At 42.1% G+C, this 23,520-nt stretch overlaps 1 protein-coding gene across 12 annotated transcripts in view; it reads right to left on the bottom strand.

Moving 5' to 3' along the window:
* The window catches only part of lrrc7 (leucine rich repeat containing 7), a 186,690-nt gene that overhangs the window by 34,718 nt on the left and 128,452 nt on the right, over window positions 1-23,520 (bottom strand). For all 12 annotated transcript variants that reach the window (XR_006832058.1, XR_006832059.1, XM_046300862.1 and 9 more), the window contains 6 exons: window positions 7,859-8,061; window positions 6,083-6,200; window positions 5,832-5,910; window positions 3,808-3,897; window positions 2,429-2,485; window positions 503-566 (listed from right to left, as the gene is read on the bottom strand). Coding sequence is in view for 10 of the 12 variants with exons in the window: in XM_046300867.1 (XP_046156823.1) it covers window positions 503-566; window positions 2,429-2,485; window positions 3,808-3,897; window positions 5,832-5,910; window positions 6,083-6,200; window positions 7,859-8,061 (611 nt within the window). In the remaining 2 variants the exon portion in view is untranslated. The remainder of the gene's footprint in view (window positions 1-502; window positions 567-2,428; window positions 2,486-3,807; window positions 3,898-5,831; window positions 5,911-6,082; window positions 6,201-7,858; window positions 8,062-23,520) is intronic.

Here is a 23,520-nt window from a genome sequence, read left to right as displayed (position 1 = left end):
ACAGCACATTTAGACATGCACAATTAAGGCATCAGTGGGACCTGTGGCACAGAGCATGTCATGCATGGCATCACCCAGCAGCTCTCCCAGGGGCTCCGCAGTCCCAGCACAGTGTGTGATCATGTTAACCAAGGATGACTTGAAAAGTTACGCACTTGAAAAGCCTCCCTCCCTCCCTGAGCATTCTGCATCCACACACTTCATATTGCCCCATTTTAGATATCACATGGATTGTCGGTCAATAATCATGCAACATTTTAAACTAATCTCACAGTACCTCTCTAATGTACCAGCCATTTCCCATGGCACACTTGCACGCATTCACGCACACATGTACACACACAAACAGCGGGCGGAGGGAGCAGTGCTGGAGATGTAATGAGGGTGCAGAGCAGAGCGAGGGGGGCCCGGCTCGTCTTCCAGGTCTGCTGGGTCATGGCTGCCTGTGTGGTGACAGCTGCTGTCCACGTGACTGCCGTCTTCAAAAGGCCTATTTTCTTACCAGTTCAGTGAATTCATTGCTTCCCAAGTCTAATCGCTCCAGCTGTGACAGTCTGTGTATTGACCTGCAGCAAACAAGAGGGAAGAGCCTCAGATTCTGGCATAGAAACAAAGTCACCATTTAGAAAGGCCAATCACCAGCCAAACTCCTTCCCAAACAGGCCTCCTGCAACTCTGCCATCGCAGAGGGGACGCCGTGCTTGCCAGATATCCCCACACATTCACATAATATTCACTACAAATATAAATAGCTCAAATCAAAACAATGCAGTTAGTTAATAATTAATATAACATGAAATTGCTTTCTCCATTGCACCATGCAACACCTCAAATGAAACTCTTTCATCCATGCAGTGTACACAGTGTCAGCCGGGGAGAGCAATGTCAGAATGATTTCATCTAGGATGCATTGCACATCATTACTGGTTGTATTGGCTTGCGATTGCAGAGGACCTTTGTCTTGAGTGGTGCGCGTCCATTAGTAAAATCACTAAAGAGGATAGTCTGCCATGTATGTTTTATGTCATGATATACAGCAGCTGGGCCATATAGTCCATTTCAATTATGATGTGAGAACAAACAGATCAGATCCCTCGTGGCAGAATATCTCCCCAACCTTGATTACATATCAAAATCCTATTTGTAATCTATACCCTTCCTCTAGGATACACTTTCCCTCCAATGACTCTGTGATAACGTGACACACTCATTAACTGAATGAGGACATTACACTCATCTTCCAGGGGAAACATGTTTGAGTTGGTTTACGCAGATGAATAAACATCCCTTGCTGTGCCACATTAGAGGTGACAGAGGATGAGTGTACTTCATTTGATTCAATCTCTAGTGTGAGGGATGGGGGTAGGGTTATTGTTATGGTGGGATAAAAGTTGTTTTCAAATCAGGACACCTGAGTGAGCCAGCATGCACCAACCAATGTGAGCAGTGTGTGTCTGTCCCTTGGGCACGCAGTGCAACACTCTCCACTATGATAAATCACAACACCACTGGCTGCGCTCCACTAGCTACACACACACCAGTACACACACACTCCAACATGGGGCCTTCTTCACATTTCATTTAGACATCAAATAACAAGACCACAGCACAGCGCCCCTCCTCTGACACATGCTACCCATCGCACAGAGAGAGACTGATGGCATTTGCTTTAGAAGCTGCTATTTACCATGCTCTGACTCTTATCTGCCCATTAAGATTCCACCTCAGAATGTTACTCAGGCTATTTGCCCCCCAGCGTGTGATGCAGGGGGAATGGTAAAACCAAAGCCTGCTGTGTTGACGAGTACCTTGGGCAGGGTTGGATTATTCATAGGGACTGAGTAGGCATGCTGGCTGCTAAAGCTGTCAGTGCTTCCATTAACAGACACTTTTCATGGCTACTTCAGTGGCTACTTCAGTAGCTCCTCCATAGGAGAGAGGGTACAGACGTGAGGTGGGTAGGCTATGTGTAGGCTGGATGGAGTGGGATGAAGGCTATCATTTATTTGAAGTGCTTGTGGAAGACATGGAGACGTTGCAATAAAATACTCTATTAACTTGTGGATAGATAACACTGCAACAGTTCAACATTGTAGTTCTCTCTAGTTGTATGAATCAGTGATATTGGCTGCAAATTATCCAGGCTGTATCACAACTGGCCGTGATTGGGAGTCCCATAGGCCCACGTCGTCCGGGTTTGGCCAGCGTAGGCCGTCAATGTAAATAAGAATTTGTTCTTAACTGACTTGCCTGGTTAAATAAAGGTTAAATCATTTTTTTAAATAAAATTAGATGTACTTTAGTGAAAAGTATGTTGGCAAAGAGTTTAGTTTCAGCCTGGGATGTCTTTTACTGTACCCTTTCCTTTCCATCCCATGATCAAACACGCCTCTGTAGCTAACTCTAGCTGCCCTGGTGAGTCACTCACTTTGGCATCGTTTTCAGGTGGTTCTCTCGCAGTTCCAGGATCCGTAACTTGGAAAGTCTGAAAGGTAGAGGATGTCAAAAACACACACAATCACGACAAGACAAACAAAATAAATTATAGGGAGGGTATATTCCTGGAAACTTTTGAAATTTGCCAGAAAATTACCAGAATTTTAATCTTTCAAGGATTTTATGTAATCTATTACAAGGCATTTAGTGGCCCTTTGGGTACTTCAGATTGTCACAGGTGCCTGTAATAATCTCTGGCACTCTGCGTGGCCTTATCACATGTAAAATACATGAAATAATTGAATAAGAGTAAAAAAAAATGGAATGACAAAGCTACAAAACATTATCCTAAATAAAAACGCTAAACTCAGGGTTCCAGCATGAAATAACCTTTATACAGTGCATTTGGTGCATTCGGAAAGTATACAGACCCCTTGATTTACAACCTTATTCTAAAATGTATTAAAACGTTTTTTTTCCCTCATCAATCTACACACAATACCCCATAATCACAAAGCAAAAACATGTTTTACATTTTTTTTGCAAATTCCGCTGTAAAAAGGCTGTAACATAACAAAACGTGGAAAAGGTCATGGGGTCTGAATACTTTTCAAATGCACTGTAGAAACTTTGATTTATTTTACTATGTCAATATGTATTTGTTGTCAATATTTTGGCGTCAAACTGGTGGTAGCTTTGAAAAATGTCAATAGTTGGAAGAGTTACAGATTTAATTCAAAATAATTCCATTTGTTGACAAGATGCTTTTTTCATTAATTATTATATTTTCTCTTGAACCTTATGGTCTATCAATTAGAAACTCATGGACAATTATGGACATAATAAATACATACTATATATGAATATATCATATTTTTTTTTACAGTTATCCAAGTAGAAATGACCAAATTTACAATAGATTGCCTTACATTTTCTGTTAATTACCAAAATTACTGAAGATTACAGTAACTTTGGTAAATGAACCTTAGTAGTAATAAATGTTAATGATATGCATAGGACTGTCAAGTATTGGATCAGAAAACATGACACCCCAACCTTAAATTCCATTACACTGAGCCCAAGAGCAATACCACTGCTGTTTTGATGAACTGTTACTTTATTTTCAATTCATCACCAAACCAGAGAGGAGATGCTGCTAAACCCATTGCTTTATTAAAGCAAGCCCCAGGCTGGTGCTTTTTACCAGGCGTTGTGTGCAGAGAATAAAGAACAGTCTGTTGACAATGTAAACCCACCCAGGCATACTTGTAATGGAGCGCAGAATAAAAGCTCCAATCCAAACCCTATACATACACAGAGGGCCCAAGGACCCACAGACGCAGAGCAGGGCACTACATAAGCTGAGCTCACCTGCCAAAGTTGGCGGGGAGGTACTCCAGAAAGGCGTCGTTTAAAAAGAGCTGTGTCAGGTTGAGGAGCTGGGTGAAGCCGTCTGGGAGCCTGCAGTGGAGAGATTGAAAATGAGAGAGAGGGAAGGGAATAGAGAGAATTGTAGAAAGAAAGAGAGCAGGTTCCTGATAGTTGGTGCCAGGGTACAGGATTTACAGAGGCTAAGGACCTCAGACACATTTAAAGTCAGGCTAAATGTTAGCCCACCCCATTCCCATGACAACTCCCCTGAACCAGCTCCACTCAGCACTGTCAGAAAAGCTAGCACACTGCAGCACTACAGAATGACTCATAATCATACCTTGGTGCCCCAAGGTTCAATATTCAGGCCCACTATTGTTTACAACATATATAAATAACATTGGTAATGCTGCAAAAAAATGTATATAATTGTAAGCAGATGAGACAGTGTTGTATTCCATTGCTCCATCGGTTAGCCACGCCTTTTCACATTTTAAGTCAGATTTTCAAGCACTGCAGAGGTCACTTTTTGATCTAAAGTTAGTGCTAGATGCAAACAAAATACATGTTTTTTTTTCTAGGTCCCAAAAAACAAGATTTAAATTAATATGTAATGCCTAGTTTGAACGGTACACAAATTGAGCGAGTTCCTTCCTACAAATATCATGGTAGCTGGCTTGGTGACAAACCTTCGTTTAAAAAACGTCACTGAGCTGGTGAAGAAGTTTTTTTTTTTTACAGAAACAAGCATGTCTGACTTTTGTTAATAGGAAGGAAATTGTCCAGGCCACTTGAATGTTTATTTTAGATTCTGGGGATATCATCTATACGCATGCAGCAGCAGCTACACTTATACCACTAGATGCTGTTTCATTGTGCCCTTAGGTTTATTACTGGTGATAGTTGTACAACTCACCATTGTGTTTTGTATCAAAAAATGGGTTGGGCCTCTTTGTATGTAAGGAGATAGCAGCAACTATCTACAAAGCACTCATGTAGAAACATCCTATGTATCTATCATCATTAATTAAATGTAGACTTATAAAATGGCCAAACCCAGGCTCAGACTTGGATAACAGCGGAGGCCCCTTCAGTCTCTACAGAGCTGGGTAAAGCTGATTTTAATTTTCTTGCACCATTTATGTGAGATCTCTGAAATGAGATGTTCTGGTCCCCATTGGTCAGTTCTGAGTACTGATCAGAGACCTTTACGTTGATAAATGTGTCTGTTTTTTCTTAATATGTTTGGAAACATTGTGTATTGTGTGTTTGACGTATTTATGCAGGGCTCATCTGTAAAAGAGACCCTAGTCTCAGTATAATAAAACGCCAATCAGTAATACATCCTTACTCTAGTCTACCAGGAGCCATTTGTTTGTCAACCTATGATTTTCCACCAAAAAATGCTAAATGTATGGTGTAAAAATGTTCAGTGGCAGAGCAACTCCTTATGGCTTTTCAATGTATTTAATAGCAGGAGTCACGTCATGTCATGAACTAGCAAAGAGACCTGCATTACCCTCTGTAAGGACAGAAAACGACTCAAAATCAAATGTATTGGTCACAGACACATGGTTAGCAGATGTTAATGCGATTGCAGCGAAATATTCCATATTTAACAAATGGCATATTTACACAATGCAGTATCAATTAAGATAATTAACAGAAATGTCTTAGTTTAACATTGATGGAATTGTTTATATTCTTCTATTCAAATCATTTCAATTCAGAAAAAAGCCTCAGATACACAAATAGAACAATCTCCCATGTAGTTATTTGCCTCTTTATGTTTATCTGTTAGAGTTGCCCTGGGGCGATTTTGGAAAATATTAAAAAGATTGACCCATAATTTCTACAGCCATTTTTACTGAAATATTAATGGATGTTTCTTACTGAGGTCATCTGTGGTTGTTGCTTGGTACATAACGACAGACACAGCTGTTGGCGATGATAGTACAGCATTACCATTGTCCCCATAGACTACAGCCATTCCACCACAATGATGCACTTCTCTCTTCACTTACTTGGCAATGGGATTTACACTGGCCTCCACAACAGATAAGCATTTACAGCATTTAATGTTGTCTGGGAACTCTTGAATACCTAAAGACGGAATGGAATAGAAACATGTTAGTCATTCATAACCAATTACCACTCATGCCTCATCCTTTTGTACATCATGCAGACATTTAGAGTCACAGTATCAGTAGAGAGTAGAGATTTCGAATAGATCAGAGTAGAAACTAGCAGAGATTGATGGATCTCACTGGCTTACCGTTTTTACTGATGTCCAACTCCCTCAGGTTTACAAGGCTGGCTATGGTGGTTGGCAGGTTTGACAGGTCATTGTCAGGCATGCTCAGCTTCCGGAGAGCCTGACAGTTAAATAGTTGCTTTAGAAAGAGAGAGGCAGGATAGAAGAAACACAAGTTTTACTCTTAGAGTTGAAAGAGTAGACTTGTAGACTTGTAGACTTGGTGAGACTTCATGCATTGAGTTGCAATGAGGCTGGTCTCGAGTGATGCGATGCTGTTAAATGAGTAACGTCTCAACATTCTAACGGGTTTCCCATTGATCACTGTAAGAGCAGAGGTAACAGAGAGAGATAAAGGGTGCTATACAGAATTATAGTGTGCATGTGCATCACAGCATGCCACTTGATGTTTGAGATAACAGGTTACAAATTATCATCACAGTGTATCATGAATAATGAATAGATCAGCTTTTACATTCAAAGCCAGCCAATACAGTATCAGCAAGCGCCTTCTCCTATATTTGACTGCAGTCCATTCCTTTCTCCATGAAAAGGAGAGAATAGAAAGGGTGACGTTCTGAGTCTCTGCATCCAAAACAGCACCTTATTCCCTATATGGCCCATGGGGCTCTGGTTAAAAGTAGTGCACTACAAAGGGAAGAGGGTGCCATTTGAGATGCAGTCAAGGAGAAATTACAGTCCAGTGGGGACATTACTATAACATGCCCATTATGAGAGGCCATTACTCTTTAAGAGCAGTAAGAGCCAGAGGGGGAGTAGCTACAAAAATGAAGACTGGAGAGGAGAGCCAGCATTGTCCAGTCCTGCCCAGGGCATCACTCTGATACATGAGCCACACTTACATAAAGGACCACACACTCTGGGTCTATCAATGCCTGGTCTTATGCAACCCTGTAAGGAGCCAAACTGGCCCTGAACTCTCTTCACAAAGACCCTAACCTAACGTAGCAGGCGTAAAAGAAAATGCCTGAGCGGGGTCCCCATATCCGGGTGTCATGAGAAAAAGAAGTTGAAGATACCGAAGTCGGTTTCTGCTGACTTAAAGCATCTAATTGGGAGTTTGTTGATGAACACTGAAATTTCATGAAATGTAGTAATTCCACTGAAACACTCTGAAGGATATCACAGTTAATTGCACTGTACACATTCAGCCAATACATTGTTGGATTTCATCAATGTTGTACTAAACGAATACGATGTATTCAGCCACGGGTTTCAATTTAAAACAAATACACTATTGTCAAGATTGTAATAGATCTCCGTTGAAAGTCTTAACGAAAGCTACATTCACAGATTGTATTGTTTTCAGTTCAATGTGAAGGTCAGACAAGAGTCAGCAAGTCCATTTGTGTTTCGCTCTCTGCTTCATAAGCAGCTCATTTACAGACAGGAAGGACATTGCGGCACTGTTTGGTCTGTGGGGTCTGGTTGGCCTGGCAACTTATTTAGCCAATCAACACTGAGCGCCACATGAAGAGAGAGTGCATCGAGCTGAGATAACGTTTCCATCGATCATTACGACATGCTTTAGTAATGTGGGGGAAATTCAAGGGAATGACTGTTGTCTGAACTATTTGGCTTTATAGAGCCTCTTTTCTACAGTTCACCCCTTTCATTTCCCAGCCCCAGCCTCAACCCCAGCCGCAGCCTTGTCCCCAGCCTTGTCCCCAGCCTCGTCCCCAGCCTCGTCCCCAGCCTCGCCCCAGCCTCGCCCCCAGCCTCAGTCCCAAACCCAGGCCCAGCCCTGTCCCCAGCCTCAGCCCCAGCAGAACCCACCTTGGGCAGCTCCTCGATCTGGTTGGCATCCAGGTAGAGTTCCTCCAGCGTGCGCTCAAAGCTGAATATCTCCTTGGGCACCTGCTGCAGGCTGCAGTGGGAGTAGTCCAGCACTGAGATGACCTCCTCCTCACCCCGGAAGCACCGGCATGGCACCAGGCGCCCAATGATCTTCCTCTTAGTCGTCATCTCCAGACACTGCACTGTTTAGGGGGAGGAGGAGATGGAGGAGGAGAAGAGAGAAGAAGGAAAGAAAGGGAGAGAATGTCAATGTACCGCATTTCAATCCCATATTAATGTGTGCTGACGCCAGGCTAGCGTGTCCTGAGTTATCGACAACATAAACTGGCCGAGCGTTCCTCTGACCCACTCTGCTTTAAATAATCTCCCCACTGCTTGGCCCACGCCTCGCCATCCCCATGATTAGGTCAGGACAGCATTGCAGAAGATTAAATGTAATTAGCCGCAGCCATGCTGAACCACGGTCGTCGACCAGGCTCTTAATTGTCTCCGACAAAGTTAAGTGCATTTAGCCAACCTGAGTCAAAGCCACTATTCACACTGTTACAAAGCACAGCAATACCATCATACCAGTGCCACATCCTAATTATACTGAAGACAAATATAAACTCAACATGTAAAGTGTCAGTCCCATGTTTCATGAGCTGAAATAAAAGATACCAGAAATGTTCCATACACATAAAAAGCTTATTTCTAAAAATGTTGGTGCACAAATTTGTTTACATCCCTGTTAATGATAATTTCTCCTTTGCCAAGATAATCCATCCACCTGACAGGTGTGGCATATCAAGAAGCTGATTAAACAGCAGGATCATTACACAGGAGCACCTTGTGCTGGGGACAATAAAAGGCTACTCTAAAATGTGCAGTTTTTTCACACAACACAATGCCACAGATGTCTTAGGTTTTGAGGGAGTATGCAATTGGCATGCTGACTGCAGCCATGTCCACTAAAGCTGTTGGCAGAGAATTTAATGTTAATTTCTCTACCATAACCTTCTCTCCAAAGTTGTTTTAGAGATTTTGGCAGTTCGTTCAGGACCTCCACATCTGGCTTCTTCAACTGCGGGATTGTCTGAGACCTGCCACCCAGACAGCTGATGAAACTGAGGAGTGGCTCCCCAGCGCCTCTGCCAGTCATGTGAAATCCATAGAATAGCGCCTAATGAATGTATTTCAATTGACTGATTTCCTTATATAAACTGTAACTCGGTAAAATCGTTGAAATTGCTGTTGCGTTGTGGTTGTGTTTATATTTTTGTTCAGTATAGTTTACATCAACTATCAAGGAGAAGTATAGTCATTTCACACAAATAAAAATGTAATATTCTTCTCTGGACAACAACTCCTAAGCACTATTTCTTAGGGCTAAAGGAGATTTACTGGATAAAGTAAATGGTAGATATCAGGGCCGATAAAAGGTACTATTATTAGCATACATTCTCCATCTGTCTTTTTTCACTATCACAAAACTGTGCAAATGATGCCACTTATCAATACGTACAAGGTACGCAAACAAGGTAGTATGAGCTGAAATATCTCTGTAAGTGTAAGTCCTCTAGTCCAAAGTGGTTATGTGTGCCTATCCACAGTCTTTAATGTATTGAATAATAGAAAGGAGACAAACATTGGACTAACAATAAATAGACACTGATCTGGATGTGATTAATTTGTTAGTGATCAGTCAGCAATAGAACAGTCTCTCACAAAGCCTCTCTGCACATCCCCACTGGTTAACTAACGGTGGAACATGTTTATGTGAAGACAAGGAACATGTTTGTGTGAAGACAATTTGCACTAAATAATTAGCAGCTCTGCACTCAAAGTTATAGAAGACAATTAGTATGAATGTGTCCTATTTCCATGTAACGATGTGGTAAGATCTGAGTTGTATCTGAGTTTATAGAGTCTGCGAGACCATATTCCTTTCTCTTGGAGATTGTATAAACAGTTTTTCCCAATGGGCTCAGGACTGGCAAAGGTTGAGTCATGCTTTCCCCGAAACATGACCCGCAAGCCTCGCTTCTTAAAACACACTCGCTTAACCCGGAAGCCAGCTGCACCCATGTGTCTGAGGAAACACCGTTCAACTGACGACCGAAGTCAGCTACCTGGGGTCGAACCCCAGGCTGCAGCGACGCCGCAACACTGCGATGCAGCGCCTTAGACCACTGCAAAACTCGGGAGGCCATGATGAGATCTTTTGAACAAAAGTCAATCATTCCCCCAATTAAATAACATTTATATTTAATAAAGCAGTGGTATAAATGTGATTAGAAATGGGGTGGTTCGAGCCCTGAATGCTGATTGGCTGACAGCCGTGGTGTATTAGACCATATACCACAGGTATGACAAAACATTTATTTTTACTGCTCAAATTACATTGGTAACCAGTTTATGATAGCAATAAGGCACCTCAGGGGTTGTAATTTATTGTGTCGTGCCTAAGAACTGCCATATACCACACCACCTCGTGCCTTATTACTTAAATGTAGCCTTGTGATAATTAAAACATTCTTCTATTATACTGAACCCATCGTTCAGTCTCTGCTGGGAAATCAATGCCAAATTAACAAGATACTTGTTTATCATTTTAGTTTTTCCTGTTTTAGTCCTTGTAAATACCACATTAAACACCACTAAAAATACCAAGACGTGAAGCTGTGATTGTCCCCTAACCTAGGGCTGCTCTATGCCACTACAACTAGTCCCCTGTATAAATCCACCGTTCACTGTAACGTCACTGTAAGATTTTTGTCTCTGTTTATTTTGAAAGATGCAGTCACATCAGTTCTGGCAGTCAAACGAGGTTTTTCATCATAGGCTAAAACCATATGATGAGATTTGGATTCCTACAGATGCAGCAGTAGCAGCTCTGAGAGGCGTGGCGTTGGTTAGTGTACTGTGCTGTGTAGTGTGTACAGTATGCTGGCGGGAGGACAGCTGTGCAGGTGGAGAGCAGGGGCAGCTGGGTACTGATCCACAGCCCCCACTAGCCAGTAGTGACTCCACAGCGAACAGGCTGGGTCCCACCACTCATCTTTGTTTTTCACCCAAAAACACACACACAACAACAATGGCTATAGCACAGGCAGAACAACCTTCTTTCCAGAAGCCACATTTTCCATGTATTGTTCTGAAATCCTATTGTAAAGGAGACAAACAGCCCTGTTTTAATCGGAGCGCCTTGTAAAGAGCCTCTCTCAATACTATAGAGCAGAGCAGAGCAGGGAGATAAATGATATTTCAGCTTGGGAGACATAAAGCCGGTATGGAGCCGGGCTCTCTGGGGGCAGGAGTATATCACACAAGGTCACAGTGAAATCCCTCTATCACATCCCCACTCCTACTTCCAGGAACACAGCAGCAGCTGCCAGTTCCCTCTCCTCTTCTCCTCAGTCCTCACACACACACAGCAGCATCAGGGGTCACACCCACAGAGAGGTGTCAACAGCCAATCAAAATGCAGGGAAGAGGCTGTCTGAGCAGCACAAAAAATACCCTTAGAAATATCCAGCAGCTTCGTGTGGGTTTCCTAATCAGATCCTTTGAGTGAGATCCCTGCTCTTATGACTGGTTGTATAGCATAGAGCCAGAGGGCCTCTCATAGAAGTATAATTCTGATTATATAGGGCCTCTTCACACAGATCAGACCTGCAGGACTCCAGTGCTAGGCTCAGCTGCCTGTGTGTGAGAATATTCCCAATGGGGCTAGAGAGAGAGAGAAGTGACAGAGAGTGGTGAAGGTGAAGACAGGCAGCAGAGAGAAAGAAGAAGCAGCATCAGCCAGACAAGATAAGGTCTCCTTAATCTCCACAGTAGTCAAGAAGGCTGACTGACAAAACCACAGCAAGATTTTACACACTTGATCCACAGCTCGTGAAATGTATCTATTTGTTTTAGGCACCATTTATTGTAAGACTGTGGTTATCTTACATAGCAATCCTAAACAATTCAGAAATGTGAAAACGAACTGATGCCAATACTATGTTCTCTCTACAACCAACAATAAACAAGTGTTCAAATTCCTGATCAAGATTAGCTGCATTACACAATCAATGAACCCTATAACCCACTGAATCTCATTTTTCTGTAAGATGAATTGCCTCTAGAACAGAAAGATTGCATAACACTGAATGAGTTCATCAGCAATCTGACATTGTGGGAAATCTATGGACTCAATCTATGGTCTCATTTAGGTTGGTCTCATTTACTCTAAGTGCAGGGTGAAGAGGTACCCCAAACGCTCAATCAAGTCAAATCGAGTATTGGAGTATACATAACAAAGTAACATACACATATGCCTGTAATGCAAAATGTATCACTTGTTGAATTGTATACAGTTTATTGAGCTTCTATTTTGAATATCCTTTTGTATACAGTACAATGACTATTATTCTATTCTCTCCAGTCTACCAAGTGTCAGAGAGAAAAGGAAACAGTAAAAGAAGAGCACTTTGGTATGTTGTGTTATCATCAGTCAGTTCTGCTCAGGGTGCTATGGAAACTACATGACGCAGGAGCAGATTCTGCAGAGGTGAGGAGCGAGGACACCGGCTCAGCTCCATCTCTATCTCTCTCTGTCAGCCATTCTATGGGAACAGCTCTGCTGATTAGATTTCATTCGCTAGACGAGTCATTCTAAATGTCTCTAACGTGAGCCCTCACTCTTGTGTACAAAATATGTACTCTTTTGTTGGCTTATCAAGAGCACTGCTGAGAATATGCACAAGAATGGAGATGTTGCCTGTAAAATAAGTTTATTTTTGGCTACAGATTTCAATAAAAAGCCAGCTCTGTCTTATTTATTTAAGGAAAGTTGTAATTTGTGTCTATATCCGTGGCTCCGGTGAGCAAACCCTTCTCTCCCAGGAAATGTGGATCAGCAGAACACTGTACATACTCATTATAAATGCATGCGTACCCCAACAGCTGAATTCCTCAGGGTCAGCTAGCAGCCAACTTTACAAACGCAGCTCCTCACAATAGCTCCAATCCGTTACCACGGTAACCACCTTTAAGGGGTCAATGTATTTTATAGACAATTGTATTTATTTATCTGACAGTTGATATTACACACGTTCAGGAACCAAGGAAAATAAGCATTGATTTAGATGTCCAGAGAGTGTTGTGTAATACCCTTGTTAAAATCAAGTAGAGTTTATTTGTTATAATTACATTGTATTAGATATAAAAGGTGATCGAATTGCTCCTGAAGTGTAATGTCATTCATGCATTTTTTTAAAGAAATATTTCTTTAATGTACAAGTGAATAGATTAGTTTACTTTGAAGTTTTGACCAATATGGTAGCTTGTTAAGCTGAGGCCAATGGGAGAGTTGACCTGGTTAACAGGAGGCCTGAGAAAGAGACGTTGAAGAAAGAAAAAAGAGATGTTGAAAAAAGGACGAGGAGACAATATCAGTGTTGGTGAAGAAAAACTATAAAAGAAGTAGATAACAGTATAACAAAACCCATATCTACAGAGTTTTGGAGGGAAATACTGATTTTATTTTATTTGAGAGTTATATTTATTTTGTTCAGAAAGACTTAGTAGAGACTGAAGCTACCGTTTCATCGTGGAGGTATTTGACAGCCTCGAAGTTAGCCTAGTATCGTGCGAGACGTGGAGAGAATTGCTTGTGGAAATACAGTGGGGAGAACGAGTATTTGATACACTGCCGGAAACGTATGATCTCTGTAATTGCAAACAAAAGTTTCTGTACCAAATATTAAGTTCTGCTTTTCTTATGTATCAAATACTTATGTCATGCAATAAAATGCAAATTAATTACTTCAAAATCATACAATGTGATTTTCTGGATTTTTGTTTTAGATTCCGTATATTTACCTTGCCAGAAAACATCTCGAAGGCATGTTCATATTGTGGTTAACCAAGTATGGTCATTCTCCAAAACATGACCTCTTCTAAAGGAACACGGTATAGTTGTGTTGAAGTTGCTTTTTTAAATGAAAAACAGAGTCCATGGTCTGTTGGCAGCATACTGTATACTGTACGTTGTAAAGCACAAAATAATATTTTTTTTTCTGGATTTTTGTTTTAGATTCCGTCTCTCACAGTTGAAGTGTACCTATGATAAAAAATTACAGACCTCTACATGCTTTGTAAGTAGGAAAACCTGCAAAATCGGCAGTGTATCAAATATTTGTTCTCCCCACTGTAAATGAGTTCATGTTTCCATGGCATATCTGTTGCTGCTAAGGAGTACTGTCTGCATTGGTAGCTGTGCTTGCTCTGGATCTTGTGAGGACACCTACACAGAACTGCTATACTTCCCTGAGGAAATATCAACTAATAGTGAGTAACCATAATGGTGGGGTTCTTCGGGACTTCGTGTGTGTCGCAATTTTTTTTCAGCTCCAAAGCAAGCTTGTAAGTAATTTGGACAATGGTTGTATTATTTTTCATTTCTTTTGATGTGATACATTGAAAATGTGATAATATGATAATATGATTGATAATATCATTGGTTTACAGAAGAAGGCTAAAAAGTATGTATTTTTCCTCTGTGAACAATATGTTAATAAGGATGGATGCTGCGGAAGTGATTGAGAGCTATGCCTTCCTTGCCTGGCTGTAAATAATGGAAGATTACAGTGAACATGAAGGAAAATGGGCTTAGGGTAATAAATCAAGCAATCTGTAAAAGGTAATTGTAGCACTGGGGCTTATTCACAGAGCCTGGGCAGAGCCTGGCCCACTGACAGAAAGATAGACAGACAGAGCCTGGCCCACTGACAGACAGAAAGAAAGAAAGAAAGAAAGAAAGAAAGAAAGGGGTTAGGTCGGGGTGTGACTAAGCAGCGTGCCCAGGAGGAGCAGGGATCCTGGGCCTGGGAGGAAAGCCAGGAGTGGAGGACATCCTGGACTTGGGACGAAATAATGGCAGGAGACAAAAGCCTGCCATGGAAGCAGGCGGAAGCAGCGAAAGAGGGACAGCGAAGAGCTGTTGGTTTGGCTGGAGAGGCAAGACAGTCGCCCTGAGGAGTGTGTTAGCCGTCCGATGCCACCTGTGCCAGCTCTCCGCACTCACTTTGAGGAGAGTGTCATCGTTCCGGTACAATGTTTTCAGGTTCTATGCACCGTGTCTCCAGTGCACCTCCACAGCCCAGTGCATCCTGTGCCAGCCCCCCGCATTTGCAGAGCGAAGGTTGTCTGTCCAGGACACATTGTGCCAGCTCCACGCACCAGGCCTGCAGTGCGTCTCCCCAGCCTGGTACACCCTTTGCCAGCTCCACGCACTGGAGCCTCCAGCGATGGTCTGCAGTCCGAAGCCTCCGGCGACTATCCACGATACGGTCCCTCCAGCGACGATCCACGGTCCAGTTCCTCTGGCTAAAATCCATGGTCAGGTTCCTCCTGCGACGATCCACAGTCCGGATTCTCCGGCGACGATCTTCGGGCCGGGGCTTCCGGCGACGATCCACGGCCCGGTTCCTCTGGCGACGATCCATGGTCTGGAGCTTCAGGCGACGATCCCCGCACCAGAGGCACCACCGAAGTGGGCGGATCCGCAAGCGGAACGGGGTCTACGTCCCGCACCGTAACCGCCACCGAGGCTAGATGCTCACCCTCCCCTATAGAGTCAGGTTTTGCGACCGGAGTCAGTACCTTTGGGGGGAGGGGTACTGTCACACCCTGACCTTAGAGATTCTTTATTCTCTATTTTAGGTTAGGTCGGGGTGTGACTAGGGTGGGCATTCTAGTTTCTTTATTTCTAGGCTGGCCTGGTATGGTTCCCAATCAGAGGCAGCTGTCTATCATTGTCTCTGATTGGGGATCATACTTAGGCAGCCTTTTCCCACCTGTTGGTTGTGGGATCTTGTTTGTGTATAGTTGCCTTGAGCACTGCATAGCTTCACATTATTTTCTTTCTTCTTTATTGTTTTTTGCCGGTTCACGTTAAATAAAGATGATGAATCCTACCCACGCTGCATTTTGGTCAGATTCTTATAACAACGTTCGTGACACAGACAGAGACAGAGACAGACAGAGCCTATAGCCTGGGACACATTGACTAGGATGCTACCAGTATTAAAACTATTAAAAAGCTCCATGCATCCTGTATGTCTAATCATTACATATTCAATGATCTGTAATGTTTTATGTAAATATTCTGTCATAATGCCTACACAAGGTTGTCATAAACTTGCCTTACACCGTGACATTACATTTAATGACGTTCCATTGCCAAGTTTGGCCTAGCCAGCCTTGGAGGCACTATACAGCCTAGTGTAGTAGACTAGTGTTACAACACACTATATAGCCTAGTGTGCTAGAGTAGTGTTACAGTTTACTAAAGGGAATGCCGCAGGTACAGTTGAAGACTGAAGTTTACATACACCTGAGCCAAATACATTTCAACTCAGTTTTTCACAATTCCTGACATTTAATCCCAGTAAAAATTCCCTGTTTTATGCCAGTTAGGATCACCACTTTATTTTAAGAATGTGAAATGTTAGAATAATAGAAGAGAGAATGATTTCTTTCAGATTTTATATTTTTCATCACATTCCCAGTGGGTCAGAAGTTTACATACAATGAATTTGTATTTTGTAGCATTGCCTATATATTGTTTAACTTGGGTCAAATGTTTCGGGTAGCCTTCCACAAGCTTCCCACAATAAGTTGGGTGAATTTTGGCCCATTCCTTCTGACAGAGCTGGTGTAACTGAGTCAGGTGTGTAGGCCTCCTTGCTCACACACACTTTTTCAGTTCTGCCCACAAATGTTCTATAGGATTGACGTCAGGGCTTTATGCCACTGCCATTTCGCCACAACTTTGGAAGTATGCTTGGGGTCATTGTCTATTTCGAAGACCCATTTGTGACCAAGCTTTAACAACCTGACTGATGTCTTGACATGTTGCTTCAATATATTCACATAATTTTCCTCCCTCATGATGCCATCTATTTTGTGAAGTGCACCAGTCCCTCCTGTAGCAAAGCAACCCCACAACATGATGCTGCCACCCCCGTGCTTCACGGTTGGGTTAGTGTTCTTCGGCTTGCAAGCATCCCCCTGTTTTCTATTGTGTTTCGTGGGTGATTATTTTCTGTTCTGTGTTTTATGTATGCACTGTACAGGACTGTTTCGGTTTCATTTCGTTCTCTTTGTTGTTTTATTATTTAGTGTTCTGAGTTACAAATAAATTTTCCAAGCTGTTTAAAGGCACAGTCAACTTAGTGTATGTAAACTTCTGACCCACTGGACTTGTGATACAGTGAATTATAAGTTAAATAATCTGTCTGTAAACAATTGTTAGAAAAATGACTTGTGTTATGCACAAAGTAGATGTCCTAACCGACTTGCCAAAACCATAGTTTGTTAATAAGAAACTTGTGAAGTGGTTGAAAAACGAGTTAAGTGTATGTAAACTTCCGACTTCAACTTTATATCAGACAGGTATTAGTCAATAACAGGACATTGATTTAATATTTTAGGGCAGTTGAACTTGTTTGAAGAGAAAAACACTAAAATCTCTACTTTTACATTCCCATAATTCTCTGTCACAATTTGTAAACAGCGTATACAAGCAAGGTGTGTTGTTTGCCACCTACAATTCAGACATCAGTCAATTGACATGTACTGTCACGAGTTTGTAGTGTCTAGCAGCTCTGGGAATTTGCAACAGCTGGATGAGCCCAAGTTGAAGTTTGACAACTTTGTGAATGGCTCCTTAGAATGGAAACACAAAGCAGAAGTCCCAAAGCAGTCAATGTGTCACGACAGTATGAACACGTATACAAATCTATCAAGAGATACACACAAGAGGGAAGTTAGTACAAATATAGCATGCCTAACTCTCATCCATCTCCCCTACTTCTTCTACTCACTATCTTTCTGTGCCTGCTGCCCTGTCAGAGGAGATGCAGTTTATTTAACAGTGAGCAGCACATCACTCTTAAGCAGCATGGTCCTGTTTGAGTGACTAGACGAGTCGTCTACCTCCCTTGGGCTGGATTGAGAACAGGCCCTGTGGAAGTCACAGCCAGGTCAGGAAGAGTAAGCCCTCCACGGCTCAGTTACAATGTGCAGCCAGACACACAATACAAACGTCTCCAGCTGGACATCAGCCAACAGTGGATTACAGAAGTTTACAGATAAGACTATAGAGGGCACCCAAAGTCACCAGAAACAGACTTCTTGTTTGTTTTGCTACTTTCAAAAAATGATATTGGTATGAATTACACACACAGCAACATGTATGAGGCATACTATTTCCTCGGAATTCCATATTATTTCCTTGGAATTTTACAGAATGTCTCAGCTTTAGCTCAGCGGGCTTAGACTTTCTTGTGGCGGGCAAAAGACCTGAATTCAAACCCCAGTCAGTCACACTAGTAAACCATTTGTCAGAAAGAAACTTCAATAGCCTTGGTGCTCTGGGACTGGTGTTACAGCACACTATATAGCCTAGTGTGGTTGACTAGTGTTAGAGCATGCTATGCAGTCCTAGTTAACAAGAAAATGAGAAAGCTACTCTCAAGGGCACATGTCACAGAGAGGCAGTGTAAAGGGGTGAGAAGGAGTACCTGTCAGGCAGCAGAGTGTGTGAATATACCCCTTACTAGCAGTAGGAGGGAGAGAGCAGTTAAATTAGAGCAGAGTCAGATCAAGTTACTGAGTCTGCCATCTCTCCAGTTCTCAGAAGTTTGGCCTAGCCAGCCTTGGAGGCAGGAGTGTTAAGGACATAGCTTACTGAGGGGAATCTCACAGTTATATCAGACAGGTGCTAATCAATAACAGGACATTGATTTAACCTTTTATCTCAGACTGCAACTATATGTTTGGATTATTTGTGACAGGTCTTATTTACGTCACAGTTTCTGCAAAGCTTAACAGTCTAATCCTCCAACAACACTATTTAAATTATACACATCCTTAGGAAGGATTCACTTTAAGATTCAAAGTGTAGCCAACCAACAGTTTAAAGTGTAGCCAACCAACGTTCATGAAAATTATAGTCCAGTTAGAGTGAAACTACTCTACATACTGTGTAAACACATCAAATATTAAACCGTTAAAATAATTGAATTGAAATCAAGGCTAATTTGGGTATGCATGGATAGTGGTAGATCTGAATAAGTACACTTTTATTTATTTAACCCCCCCCCCCCCCCCCCTTCAGTGATATCCAATTGCGATCCAATGATGATCTTGTCTCATCGCCTCAACTCCCCAACGGGCTCGGGAGAGGCAAAGCTCTATAGACCCGGGTTCGATTCCGTGTTAAGGAGCGTGGTTTGGCGGGTCATTTGGAGGGCGACTTACTCAGCCTTTGCCTCTCCCTTGCAGTGATGAGACAAGATCGTAATTGGATATGACAAAATTGGTGAGAAAAGGGGGGGGATAAAATACCAACAATTTTAAGAAAATAAAAGGACTCTTTTTAGTCCCCCCCAACCCCCCCTGACGATCCCACAGGTGAAGTAGCTGGATGTGGAGGTCCTGGGCTGGTGTGGTTACACGTGGTCTGCGGTTGTGAGGCCGGTGGAATGTATTGCCAAATACTCTAAAACAAAATGAACATTCAATTATCTGACAACAGCTCTGTTGGACATTCTTGCAGTCAGAATGCCAATTGCAAGCCTCACCTCAAAACATGAGAAATCTGTGGCATTGTGTTGTGTGACAAAACAGCCAATTTTTAGAGTGGTATTTTATTATTCCCAACACAAGGTGCACCTGTGTAATGATCATGCTGTTTAATCATCTTCTGGATATTCCACATCTGTCAGGTGGATGGATTATCTTGGCTAAGGATAAATGCTCTTTAACAGTTATGTAAACAAATTTGTGCACCACATTTTAGAGAAATAAGCTTTTTGTGCATATGGAACATTTCTGGGATTTTTTATTTAAGTTCATGAAACATGGTAACAAAAGTTTACATGTTGCATTTATATTTTTGTTCAGTATAAGAGAAGACAATATGAATGTCGTTATGTAGACTAGTCTGAAATTTCTAAATACAAAATGACTGTTAGTACGCACATCCAGATGAGACAACAAACAGACTACTGTCACAGATCTGTTTGCTGAGAGGTTATTTGTAAGAATCCCAAGAAAATAAAATGTCGTAAGACTCAGTCATGCAATAATTGTTGGACTGACTCCACAATATGGCCTTAGAGAGCCATACATCATGAGAGTGGAAGCTCTCTCCATTGAAACATGGTGCCCAAGGGTCTACTGTAGTCCATCACTGATGCTCACACACACACACACACACACACACACACATACACACACACACACACACACACACACACACACACACACACACACACACACACACACACACACACACACACACACACACACACACGCACGCACGCACGCACGCACGCACGCACACACACACACACACACACACACACACACACACAAGGTGACTTCAGAATGAGATCATCACAGCTGCCTCTCCTCTCGTCATTGGCCAGTCAACACCATCCTAATTTACACTAGAAAAAGGATTTCAACATATAGTACTGCATGTGGTTCACTTCATAGTCTACTTTATGACATCCACAGCTGGCTGCAGGAAAGAATAACTGTGCAGATACAGATTTAACACTGATATGTCTACATGCAGCTTTACATTGCCTTATTCCTAAAAAACAGACTACACCCTCAATTGGTGATACCAAACTAAAATGTTAGGTGTTAAAGGACTGTAGCTGTGTGAAGGATGACAGGAAGCTGAGACTTGATGGGAACACTTAAAGGTCACTCAGTCTACTGGTAGATGTAGACAATGAAGACATACGCTATATAACAGGACTGGGCTTCTGACAGCTATTCTCATCCTAGAATCCAGGTCAACCTCAAAGGCGCGTTGTTTCTAAAACTCTGAAATTACTGAAAAAATGCTCCAAATAGAAGGACCTCTTCAGTGGGTTTAACACAATGTTTTACAGAATAGTGTTGACTGAACAAGGGAAATCATGTTATACTGTGAGATCATTGTTTTCTCAACAATGTAGCAACTGCTCATTAAACATACAGGCAAGCTAAAATGTTAACATTTGAGGACAGGCCTCTTCAGCACAACATCAGTTGTACTTGTCACGATGGCAAGGAAAATGGGGGCTTCTTTTTTCCATGTCCTGTGCTCTACATTACAATCAGGCTCTCTGTGGTAACATGTCAGAGTGTGTGGGAGGAAAAAGCAAGGAACATCTTTTTTTATTATCTTGTTCTGCCGCAAGTTGTCATTCATTATAGAGGAAGACTGGGGATGCAGGATGGCAAAAGTAAGATCCTCACATGGAGACAAGATGAGTTTTTAAGCAGTGCACAGAATGCTCTGATGAGTCAGACAGGTTGGGCAATGGACCATGGCTTCCAATGGTGAGAACCGACAAAACACAGCTATGTCTGTGCAACAAACTCACAAGGGCAGTGGTGCTGATGATGATCAATAGCTTTTGTTGACAACTGGGTGGGATTTTTATATTGATTTAATATATTTCATACATTAAATGTCATGTATTTATCTTCACAACAACGTTCAGTGAGTCCTTTTATATTCACTCACCAGGTGTGAGATTCACTTTGATGAAACATGCTAACAAGGCACAGCTCTCCTATTCGCTGCAGTTTGTCCGTATGCAGGGTTTTGTAGTCACAGACACTGGCACTTCCATTGGTCGGCTGCAGAATTGCCTAATTAGCCTCACTATGTTTTAGCTTAACAGCCACCTACAGTGCATTCGGGAAAGTATTCAGACCCCTTCCCTTTTCCACATTTCGTTACGTTCTAAAATTTATGAAATCATTTTTTCCCCTCATAATTCTACACACAATACCCCATAATGACAGAGAGAAAAATGTTTTTTATTTTTTATTTGACCAAATGTTTTAAAAATAAAAAACAGAAACACCTTATTTACATAAATATTCAGACCCTTTGCTATGCGACTCTAAATTGTGCTCAGGTGCATCCTGTTTCCATTGATCATGCTTGAGATGTTTCTACAACGTGGAGTCCACCTGTGGTAAATTCAATTGATTGGACATGATGTGGAAAAGAACACACCTGTCTATATAAGGTCCCACAGTTGACAGTGCATGTCAGAGCAAAAACTAAGCCATGAAGTGGAAGGAATTGTCCTTAGTGCTTCGAGACAGGATTGTGTCGAGGCACAGATCTGGAGTACCAAAAGATTTCTGCAGCATTGAAGGTCCCCAAGAACACAGTGGCCTCCATCATACTTAAATGGAAGAAGTTTGGAACCACTAAGACTCTTCCAAGAGCTGGCCGCCCGGCCAAACTAAGCAATCGGGGGAGAAGGGTCTTGGTCAGGGAGGTGACCAAGAACCCGATGGTCACTCAGACAGAGCTCCAGAGTTCCTCTGTGGAGATGGGAGAAACTTCCAGAAGGACAACCATCTCTGCAGCTCTCCACCAATCATGCCTTTATGGTAGAGTAGCCAGACGGAAGCCACTCCTCAGTAAAAGGCACATGACAGCCCGCTTGGATTTTGACATAAGGACTCTCAGACTCTCAGACCATGAGACACAAAATTCTCTGGTCTGATGAAATCAAGATTGAACTATTTGGCTTGAATGCCAAGTGACACATCTGGAGGAAACCATTTAAAAAATGTATACATTTGCAAACATTTCTAAAAACATTTTTTTGCTTTGTCATTATAGGGTATTTTGTGTAGATTGATGGAATAAAACTTGAATCAATTAGAATAAGGCTGTAACGTAATAAAATGTGGAAAAAGTGAAGGAGTCTGAAAACATTCCCGAATGCACTGTATACATACACACGTGCCCTCGCGTCCTCCTTTTTAGCTCTAGGTGGATTCCAGGTAAGACGGAATCATCTGTTACTATGCTGATTTTTCACGCAAGTGACATAAGAAAAGCCTCTGCAATAATTACAGTCAAAATGCTCAACATCACAAAGCCTGGGGAAATGTACTGTAGAAAGTTTTTAAAGTCAGTGATGTGAACTTGAGACTGTCCTTGAATTACTTGATTTACTGGCTTCAGTTGTCTGAATTACAAGTGCCGGGAGAGGTTTCGTGGCTTAAAATGGAATCATTTGTGTTCTTAAATACAGTGGCCAGGTCACAGACTATTAAACCAAGGAGATATCCAAGCCTTCAAGAGTGACAAAAAGCAGTTTAGAACATTATAGCATTACCAACAACCGCATTATATGGTACAGTACTGAGGGATTTAGCTATATTTGATTGGCCTCTTTTGAGGCCACCACTTAGTTTTTTTCTCTTTTCTTGGACAAAAGCCTGTGATCCATGGCCCAGTTCTGCCTCTGTCGCAGAACATCCTCGAGCATGAGAGTGGGCCAGGGACAGCATCATAATGACATCTCACGCTCTGTTGCTAGAAAGAGGGAATCTATCACTAACAATAGAGAAAGACTCAATTTTCTGGGTGAATTGGTATAGCGAATAAGGGGGAACAGCCAGACGGGGCATGAACCAATAACCTATTATTACAGGGTAAGCATGCTATGTTGGCCCATAAAGATCCCAGTCTCTTGGCAGAGGCAGTATGCTTCCCATGCAGGGTGGATACACTATGTTCTCTCTTGAGAAATAGGCCTATGTCCAAATAAACAGGGGCACACATAAAA

Source organism: Oncorhynchus gorbuscha, linkage group LG15, assembly GCF_021184085.1.
Source record: "Oncorhynchus gorbuscha isolate QuinsamMale2020 ecotype Even-year linkage group LG15, OgorEven_v1.0, whole genome shotgun sequence".
NCBI classification, from domain to species: domain Eukaryota; kingdom Metazoa; phylum Chordata; class Actinopteri; order Salmoniformes; family Salmonidae; genus Oncorhynchus; species Oncorhynchus gorbuscha.
The sequence above is the reverse complement of the archived record's forward strand: the minus strand, read 5'-3'. Positions and strand labels throughout refer to the sequence as shown.